Below are 10,993 nucleotides of genomic sequence, written 5' to 3' on the forward strand. Positions count from 1 at the left end.
GGTGTGGACAGAACGGAACAGGTTGTGCAGCAGGGAAGGCGCCTGAAGATCGACCTTGCTCTGATACCACCTGAAGCGCACAAACTCAGGTAAAATGAATATATATATATATTATTGAATGATGATTTATTTTACAGGCAGGGCCCTGGCTTAAATAAGTCCTTGGGGCATCTGTATGGGAAGGGGCATGATCTTTGATCAAAGATCATGCCCCAATTTATATACTAAATAATTACATAACATAATTACATTTTAATTAATTACATAACATGCTTTTATCTTTTATATGTGGCAACCATGAGATAATGTAAATAATTTTTTGGGTCCTTGGAGACAAGTCTTGATGGGTTTCACCAAGTGTGATTTTGCAGAAGTGGTTGCCATAGACAACTTCAACTAGTTATCATTTTTATTGGGATATATTAAGCCATGGTTTTCTAATTTTATGAAGCATGACATTTTTTTAAAACTGTAACTGGGAGATTTTTTTATAATCAAAACGCTGCTGCAGAGCTAGCAGAAAAATTACATCAAAGTTCTGTTTCAGAGTTTTTTTTTGTTTAAAAAGAAAAAAGGAAAAAACGTACCAACTACCAGCCTATTACAAAGACTATCAAGATTTCAGGCAAAAATTCCTAGTATTTCATGATGGTATAGCTTCTGCAGTATAAACCAAAGATCCTAGTGACTTTATAAAACATGAAACATAACAGAAAGCATGATGATTCACTGCCTCTTCTGTAGCTGCATTCACTGGGTTGGAGTCCTGCTTGACAATCTCTATGTCTTCAGCTAGCTGGTGCACCATTTCTTCTTCCTTCAGCTCCTCACAATTGGAATTGACTGACTGCCCTTGATTGGAAACCCCAGATTGATCTTCCTTTGTCAAATTGATGACTACATTACTAAGCATGTTGCATTGTGCTTGAAGAACAACTATCTGATGCTTTTGCTGAATAAGAGTGCACATGATTGTTCCATCAGAGTAGCCTGGTGTTCATTCTTGTGCATTTTTGTAGTGGCTGTGAAAATTGAAGTCCTATTGCAATGTATGGAGTCTGGACTTCTCGTGATTCCTGAGAACACGCCTAATTTTCTGCAATTTTCAGGAGACCCAATATAGATTCTTTCTGAACTCTAAAGTCTATGTGCCCACTCAACAGAAAAAAAAATCCTTCTCAAATCTGAAGAAAGAGCAAACAGAAAAAGCAGAACTCGACTTGGAGGAGACACAACTATAATGGAACCACCAAAACCAAAGCTTGAAACAAATCGGGAGTCTTCCTGAGCTGAAAAGGAACAAAGGAGGAGGCTCACTTGCAAGATAAACTGAAACTAAAAACATGCGGACAAACACAACCCCAACGAGGCAAACAAAACTCACCAAGCTGTTGCATGGACCTGAAGTCAAGGCTCTCCACCATAAAATTCCAAACCATAGTGTCGTAATCCACATCTTGACGAGTGAAATTCCTTGTCATGGGTTCAAATTCGTGTGAAGTTGAGAGCCTGAGCATGTGATGGGGTCTCTTGGGTCTCATCGCATTACTGTCTCTTCTATACAGTTATGTTTCAGTGCAGTGTGCCATGTGAAGCCTTACCTGTGTAATGCGTGTCTTTGTTCTCATATTATTCTCATATTATAAAGGTCATGGATGGGTTGATTGGTAACAATACCATTACTGTTAATGACCTCCACTTTTTGGAATGTGGCTACATGAGCGAAACCATCTACGAAGTGGTTATTCTCTTGCAACACACAATAATACTTGATGCTGGTGAATTTGATTGCCTCTTGTTTAGCTCGAGCTAGCACGAATGATAATAGATTATCAACTGGGGTGGTGTTCAATACCATCTGGCTTATTATATCCTTGGAATTTCCCACCATTGTCAACGACTGGATTGGAGAATTGCTGGCTATCCTTAGGCCTTGCAATAAAGGTCTATCCTCAGGCCTTGCTATAAGGCATAAACTTCTACTTGCTTATTATATGAGATACCAAGGCCCCATGCATAAGATGTTTTAATTATTCCTCTAGGTTTCATGATAAGCTCCCCCTACACCTGCCACTAAGGGTGACAACTTTGAAGATTCAAGTGCTATTTGATTTTTCATAGAAGTGAATGAATGTTATGCTGCACAGATTGCTATTATATGTGTTGATTGTTTTAACATTGTTGTGCATTTCACTCTGTAGATCTGGAACTAATTAAAGATAGCTATGTAGGAGTATCACCTGAAGAGTTTAAGCGCATGTTGTAGTAATGTCCCTTGCAATGCTAGCAAGGTTTCCCTTGATCAAGGTTCACGTGGAAGGGGAATAGGACTAGGCGAAGAAGGGGTGGTACAAAGTTCACCAAGGGGCCAGGTCTCCACAAGGGAGAGGATGAAGATTAGAAGGTTAAGAAAGGATGGAGATTAGAAGGTTAAGGAGAATGATGATGGGTGGGGGCCTAAAGTTAATGGTGATACTGATGATCCTCTAGACATTCTTGTGGTCATCACAGACCAAAGATATCGGTTTTGATTATTTCGAGCATTCATTACAGAGATCCAATGCCACCACTTGCCACTTATTGTTTCATGATTGTAATTTTTGCTTATACTGAAACTATTTTTATCATAAAAAATAATATTCATCTTTTATGATTTTTTTGGGATCTATACAATCTCTTTGCTAGTACACTGGTTAGTATCTTCTTACTCATGAGCAGGGTTTGTCTTGGTTATAGAATTTCAAAATTTTCATTTTTTCTTGGAAATGCTGCATATAGTAAGTTACAGCTGTTCTTTGGCTTAAGCTGCCACGCTATGAAGGGCATTTCAGGCTTTGCATTTTTATATTCATGTGTGCTTGTTTTTTTTTGTTCTCTTCTAAAATCTATGCTTTTTTCTCTCTTAGAGATGGCATACATATTTATAACACGTCTTTGTTACACTCTTCTAAAATCTCTCCATTTCTCATAAAGATTGCATACATACTTATAACATGTCCTTTAATATTGCAGACCCTGTTTACTACCCATTAAACCTCTTTTTCAGATTTCATTTTCACAGAAAAAACTGTCTACAAGGATTGCATAGCAAGTAGCTTGTAAAAGGCACAACTTGTCACAAAGCCTTTTTTATTGTGTTTGTTTGAATGTGTACTTAATTGGATTCCATTTTCGTAGTAGAAGCTTTTTCTACAATAATCTCAAAGAAATTAGCTCATAAATGACGAGGTTTTTTTACATATTATAGTTGTGTTTATACATCACTGAGATGTATTTCATCATGTATCTGTGTCATTTTTCATGGCATAATGCGTTAATAGTAATTGTATAATCAGTTAAGATTATTCTGTAGAGGTCACTCAATCTGCGTTTTCATTGGATCATGAATAACATAGGGCTAATTACATAATTGGTTTCACTATCACATTGTACTAGACAAAGCTTGCTATGCAACTAAGTTGAGGTTAACATCTTAATAAATATTCTGTTCTGAGGCAAAATCCCCAGTATATCATTTTGTTACTCTAAAATTTGGTTTGTTCAATTACCATGCCAGGCTTGACAAATCTTGATGCCTAATTTTGGAGGGAGCTTGTATATCCCAGCATATTATTGTTGTACTGTTAAACATGATTCTATCTCGTACACTTTGATATGTCTAGCATGCCATTTTATATGTTTATTGGATATTAGATTTCCTATGTTAAAGTATGTAGAGTTAAAAATTGTTGGCTAATTTCATCTCTCTGCAGGGCATTCAAAAAAGATACGGAAACCAAAGCCTTGGAAACACTCGGAGCCTATCACTCGGGCCCAACTTAAGCAAATGCGTGATGAATTTTGGGATACAGCACCACATTATGGTGGGCAAAAAGGTAGCATATATCTACCCCAATGAGAGCTAGAGACGTCAAGTTAGTTAGATAGTTGATAGGAGCTTCTTTACGAAGGTCCATTATTTTCATTAATGTTATTGCATGTTTATATATGTCATTGTGGACGAGGTCATTTGAAATGTTTTTGACAAAGGTTTCAGAAACATTGATGTCACAGTTCTTTTATTATATCTCTTTGTTAGTTTGTATCTTGTCATGCTCACCTTAAACATAAATCTGTACGAGATGGTCTAAACAGTTTACCATATTATATTAAATTGTCCAAGATGTAAAACTTGTTTAATATAAAGGTGTGGAATCTGCCTTTAACCTAACCACTAAGTTCTATATTTTGTTGAGATCACCATCTACATTTGTTTTTCAACATTGCAATGCATTATGAAGCTCACAGATGGATATTTTTTGAAATAGCTATTCCCGGCTACTCATGTTTGTTATGCCTTTCCAATATTTTACCAGTGTAATTTTATGTAAAAAATTAGTTAATTTTAGGTTTATTATTTAAATTTAGGTTTAGCCAGACGAAAGGGCACGATCATAAGATCATGCCCTTTTCCAAAGGGTGCCCATGGCGGTATATAAGCCAGGCAACCCATTGTAAATGATCATCATCTGTAATTTCATCTTTTAATAAAATATATATATATATATATTTCTGTATATCAAGAAGTTATTCGTTTCATCTGGTATCAGAGCGGGTTGATTGCTGCCTTCTCGCTTCCGTCCCAGGCCAAACTGCCTCAGTCGTCATTTGCGTGTCCAGTTCAATCGCAGCAGCCACACACTCAGTCGATTAACCACTTCACCATACCGTACCAGCCGTTGTCACCATTCTGCTGCTCCTTGTCTGTGTCAACGCTTCCCCCTCCGTTGTCCCCGCAACCACGACCACGCATTCTCTACGTCCGCACCAGTCCCAACCACTCGTTGCTATCTCCATCGCATCTCCTACCACTGCTGTTCACCAATTGCTAGCCCCGACTGTCTATTCTCTGTTCACTTATTTCCAACCCTCGTTCCCGACCACCCGTGACCCACGCCAACCGCCGTCCATTCCTCTCCCGTGCTTCCCACTGCCAGTTCACCACTCGTTGTTATTCGTGCCCATCTGTTGTGCCTTTTTTCGTTCACCCCACCCGTTTCATTGACTTCAATAAGTCACGTCCCTTCATAAATCGATTCCTGGAAGCATTGGTCGTGACTTTTGGGTGGACGTAACTGTCCGTAGGATATATATAATATAATTATATGTATAAGTTATATATAATATATATTCTATAATTTAATTATAAGTTTAATAATATATGACTTTAACTTAGTTATAAGTTATATTTATATAAAAAGTTAATTTAATTAATTAAAATAATTTTAATTAATTAAAAAGTCATATATATATATATAATTTAATTAATTAAAAGTTATATATATATATATATGTTAATTTAATTAATTAAAATTTATATGTATAAAATTTATTTTAGCTAATAAAAAAAAGAGGAAAAATATTTTCGTTGGCAAATAAATACATGCCCCCGCAAACCCGCTCAATGTCGACAATGACAATGGCGGATTTCCAAAAAAAATTGTTGGATGCAGAGCATAAGATAAATAGCAACCACGATGAGGTCAATAAAAGATTAAATGAATTCCAGATCAAGCTTGGGGAGCAAGCTGATGAAATCAAAAATCTTCACGATACGACAAATCGAATAGAAATAAAGATGGAAAATTACCATGTCCAGACAGAAGCAGGGATCAGAGAGGTCTTAACAATGCTGAAAAGTCTGTGTAAAAGGTCGAATTGTACACCCGAACAACTACTAAAAGAAGGTGAAGAGAATCAAGAACACATCTCGTCAGATTCAATTAAGTCCAGACTCATGACAAAGTTGAATCCCCAAAAAAATCAGCGACACCCCACCAAGAAGCGAGTAACACAACCTTTACAAACAAGCAGCTCTGGGATAACTTTACCAATCAACACCTTTTTTTCGCTCAACCAGTAGCAACATACCAGCGAAGGGCAAAAGTCGAGATGCCTAAATTCGATGGAAACGAAAAAAACAATGTTGCATGGATAAATAAAGCAGAAGAATACTTTGAGATATATGACATCAATGAAGATGACGAAAAGCTCAGGCATGCATCCATGAAAATGGAAGGAGAAGCATATAACTGGTATATGTGGTGGAAAAAGACAACACACGTCATTAGCTGGAGAAAATTTAAAGATGCATTCTTCAAAAGATTCCAAGGTGTAAGAGAAGAAGAGTTCTTTTCAAAACTCATCAAGTTACGACAAAAAGGAAGTGTGGACGAATACACTCAAGAATGGGAGACCTTAGTAACATGAGTACCTGGGTTATCAGAATCTCGTCTAATTCAGTCATACATCTAGGGACTCAAAACCCATTTACAAGTAGAACTTGAGATGCATGACATTACATCTATAGAAGTGGCAAGCCGAAAAGCAAAAACAGCCGAAAAGAAATCCGAACCAATATTTTGGTCAACAGCGGAAAAAGCTTATGCAAGACGAAGGATACCCCAGTATGTGGACTCAAATAATACAAGATATGTGCCACCACATCGTCGTGAAGATGAAAAATCTAATGTGGAAATGCAAAGGATAAAAGAGGGTAAATGTAAACATTGTGGTGAGAAGTGGGTCCCCAAACATAGATGTGCTAAAGGAAAAGAACTAAAGAACCTATATAATTGTGAAGCAACCAATGATTCAAGCAGTGAAGATTATGACATAGAAGACATAGAAGATGCCCCAGAATTCTCACCAGAATTAGATGCCGGAAGTATTCCACAAGTGTCATTATCAGCTATGACAGGTATATCACAACCTCAGACTTTAAAGTTAAAAGGACACATAAATAAGAACAACGTAGTGGTTCTCGTCGACTTTGGAAGCACACACAATGTTTTAGATGCAACCGTGGCAAAGAGACTCAATATCTTTTCATTTCCCTTACCAAACATGAAAGTGATGGTAGCTAATGGTAAGAAGATTGAAAAGGTAGGGAAATGCCATAAGGTCAATTTGCAGATTCAAGACTTTAATTTAGAGTCTCCGTTCTTCACGGTACCATTAGGAGGAGTAGATGTAGTCTTAGGTATTCAATGGCTACGAACTTTAGGTACTTATGCCGCCAACCATCAAGTACAATTTATAAAATTCAAATGGGGAGGTCAAAAGTACAAACTACACGGATTCCAAGGACCAGAAAATCAAGTTGTATCATCATCTCAAATGATGAAGTTGAGTCGAAGAAGAGCACCTGCGTATGTAGTGCAATGTCACCAATTAGAAATGTTATCTGCAAATATGACCAGAAAAGAGTCACCAAAGATACAAGATCTGATTCAGAAGAATGAAAAAGTATTTCAAGACCTACCTATGAAGATGCCGCCTAATAGGGAAATTGAGCATACAATAGAAGTCAAGGCAAGATCAGGTCCTGTCAACATCAAGCCATACCGATATCCACATCACCAAAAAACGGAAATTGCAAGATTAATCCAAGACCTTTTAAAATGTGGGACCTTGATCATCTTGGAATATCTGATCAAGTGGAAGGACTTACCCCAAGAAGACGCTTCCTGGGAGAATGAATCATTCTTCAACAACATCCGTCGTTGCTTATGCTTTGAGGACAAAGCATTCTTTCGAGAGGAAGGCAATGTTATGTAAAAAATTAGTTAATTTTAGGTTTATTATTTAAATTTAGGTTTAGCCAGACGAAAGGGCACGATCATAAGATCATGCCCTTTCCCAAAGGGTGCCCATGGCGGTATATAAGCCAAGCAACCCATTGTAAATGATCATCATCTGTAATTTCATCTTTTAATAAAATATTTATACATATATTTCTGTATATCAAGAAGTTATTCATTTCAGTAGATCCATCTCAACTCCAGATTTATCAATGACTGAGAGGAATCAAATCTCCGGGTGTAACTTTTTTGATCATATAAGATGGATATAGGCACCATATGAATAAAAGGATAAAAATATTTTTTGTATCTCTCCATGTAGTAGATTTTATATTAGGTGTACATATCAAATCTCTCTTTCATAGATATAAAGATATTTTTAGTTCTTATCTAAGTCACCTGACACACCCCTAGGGGAGTCACGTGTCACGAATCCCATGCGTCGGATGGATTCATGAGGACACGTGTTTGGCACATGTCCTGTTCACAGGACACATACCCTACATGTGTCTTGGGTTCAGGACACATGTCTTGTCAAAATGCAGGTGTGAGATGTGTTTATAGGCAGAGGGAAGAGTGGTTGAAGGGAAAGACAAAGATGTGGGATGTGTTTTTTGATGATATGGGTTTGGACAGTAGTGTTGAGTTGGCATTAGCCAACTTGGTTCTTAATTAAATAGTGGTAGAGCTGGTCACTTTTGATGATGGTGATCTTCTTGAGGGGTCATCCTCCACACCAGCGGATGCATTGATTGGACTGGATTTAGAGGAGGGGGAGGAAGGAGGAGAGAGCAGTGGCAGATTTTGATGATTTTGACATGGAGGAGGACTATTGACAGTAATGCACTATGAGATTCTTCCATCTACCGTTATAGTACCAACTCTATTTTGTATTTGCCACTGGTATTCCCGCCTATAGTAGCAGTGTCTCAGTATCTATGCAATACATTTTGATTTTGACGACTTTTATGAGACAATTGCAGTTTACAGTTCTAATTTCTTGTGTGTTTGTCATCTGATTATCATTGGTGTAGTTTTAGTAAGTAACTAGTTGTATGATTGAATTTGTAGAATGTAATTGTTCTAGTTTCTAAATTCTCTCTCTCTCTATATATATGAGTGTTATCCACGTGACGTGCAACATCTTATCATCTTGGGCTGTAGATGCACCTCACTACTCTCAGTGCAGAAAGAATCTAATGATTTTAGTGTTTCCAGAATGAACTCTTCTGTGTGGTAATTTGGCGCAAGGGTCTTGGTGAATCCTGTGAAGAGGTTACTTATGTTCCACAGCTGTCTAGCAAAATCCTTTTTATAGAGTAAAGCCATGCACATACCTGAAGAAAAATTGTATAATGTTGTATATCTGCAGCTTTTTAGCAAGTATTTCTTATAGAGGGAAACCATGCACTTACCCATAGAATTTCAAACTGCCATTTACGTATGAAGCAAGTGATTTTTGTGCACTGTCCTATTACTCTTGAATGCGACTTGGACTTTCTGTTGGGTGTGAGTTTGGCCATTTTAATGGAATTAATATTCTTCCACCACTACTAACATATTTGAAGTTTCAGAGATTTGGGATGCCTTACGAGCAGCAGCTGAGGCTGAATTGGGACTGGCACGAGCGATAGTTGATAGTGCAGGCATAATTGTGACTAGCGATGATATGACGACCTGTTATGATGAAAGAGGTAAATGTTTGCTAGTTACTGGTGTATCTGTTCTCGTTATCCTATATTTTTCTTTCAAAATCTTATTCCTAAAAAATAATTTCAGGTGCAAAATATGATCTTCCGAAATATGTCCTGAGTGAGCCAACAAATCTTCTCAAGGATGAGTAATGGCACCGGGAGCAAGGCCTGGCCCAGTGCATGCACATTGCAGGGGAATTTAATGTAACATATTCTGTAAAACACATTTACTTGTGAAAAGATTTATTTCTTCGGTTTATTTGTGACGTTTAAAGCAAAGATAATACCCATTTGTTTCCTTGATCATGCTTACTGTCGATCAGCCTGATATTTAGAGGCAAGATAAAATCTAAATGTTGATCTTGAATCCATCTGCCAATGACATATTGCTTATTCACGCATTCGCTGATAGATAATGTGGAGTAGCACACCCACGTGAAAGAGTCTTGAATGATTCTTTTACATTGCTGGATCAAGTCAGGGCTGCCTTTGTATCCATGCTTTCTTTGATAGACAATGTGGAGTAGCACACCCATGTGAAAGAACCTTAAAAGATTCTTTTACTTTGCTAGATCAAGTGAGAACTGCCTCTGCTTTGAGAGGTGCAGGATCTCGGGAAAGGTGGAAAATGCTCAGTACAGTGATTTTGGGTGCAGGTTTTTGGTGGTTTAGTATGCGGTTGCCTTCATAGTACATACCTATTTAGCATCTCTTCTTTGATTGCAAGGTGATTTCTGCATTTTTTTCCATATTGTATCAAAAACCAAGTCAAGCAAAATGGATATACCTATATTTACGATTGTTGTGTTACGCTGAAAAGTTACAATAAAAATAAAATAAATCAAAGCTACTTCCTTTTCTTTGAATATTGTTTTAGATAATCTCATTGTGTGAATCTGAAGGAATAAAATATTTTATCTTGGTTTAAATGAATTATGTAGAGGAAAGAATGCTATTTCCGTTTTACGTCGAGTGGTAGCCTATAGCACAAGTTGTTCCTTTACCCTAGTCCAGTAAAAAATAAGTCTGTAAATGAGATAATGTATTGGTTCAACATAGAGTAATATCCAATAAATTTTGGTTACGCCAGACTGCATGGAAACATCGAGGTTACCAATGTCTCGACGATTTATTTTGTAAGATATAAATCAAAATTACAGATTTTTCAGTTATATTTATTAAAGATATGAATGACTAGGAAGTAGGGGTAATGCTGCTACTCATTTTCAGATTGTTCTGTTAGTGTTCAATGTTTAAATAATCTGAGCCTTAATTGCGTGTTTGATTTTGAGCTGCATTTACTTATTTTAACGTGTATTCAGCTTCTCAGTTATGATCTTTATGTTTTGAACTCTGATTAGTATCTTCTCCCGTTTCAACTGAATTTATTGCAAACTGTATCGAACGCAAACAAAACAAAGATAAATGGCATCAAGATTTATTCCCCTAAACAAAGTTTGAATACGTGATATCTGGGAAACTGTTGATTGGTTATTGCATCCACCTATAAAAACAGTGACACCACTCATTCTTTGCATTACACTGTTAGCAATATGTTTAAATTACGACTCCAAAGGGCCTTATGGCATTATTATCAAGTTTGGTTGAAAGACATGAATTTGAGGTGCCACTGACTAGATGCTTTCTTGGTGTTCAGTTTAGTATAATACTATGATT

The 10,993-nt window shown here is 37.0% G+C and overlaps 1 protein-coding gene across 3 annotated transcripts in view; it reads left to right on the top strand.

Moving 5' to 3' along the window:
* The window catches only part of LOC149251345 (uncharacterized), a 100,307-nt gene extending 90,131 nt beyond the window's left edge, over positions 1–10,176 (top strand). For 2 of the 3 annotated variants that reach the window (XM_089459359.1, XM_089459361.1), the window contains 3 exons: positions 3,753–3,875; positions 9,197–9,316; positions 9,402–10,176. In XM_089459359.1, the coding sequence (XP_089315485.1) occupies positions 3,753–3,875; positions 9,197–9,316; positions 9,402–9,466 (308 nt within the window). In that variant the 3' untranslated portion in view covers positions 9,467–10,176. Of the gene's footprint in view, positions 1–3,556; positions 3,618–3,752; positions 3,876–9,196; positions 9,317–9,401 lie in introns of those variants that run through there. The other variant, XM_089459360.1, reaches the window with a different exon arrangement.
* The last annotated feature ends 817 nt before the right edge of the window (positions 10,177–10,993 follow it).

This window comes from Pinus tabuliformis, chromosome 7, assembly GCF_031772625.1.
Source record: "Pinus tabuliformis cultivar Carrire ecotype Pingquan chromosome 7, CPIR1, whole genome shotgun sequence".
NCBI classification, from domain to species: domain Eukaryota; kingdom Viridiplantae; phylum Streptophyta; class Pinopsida; order Pinales; family Pinaceae; genus Pinus; species Pinus tabuliformis.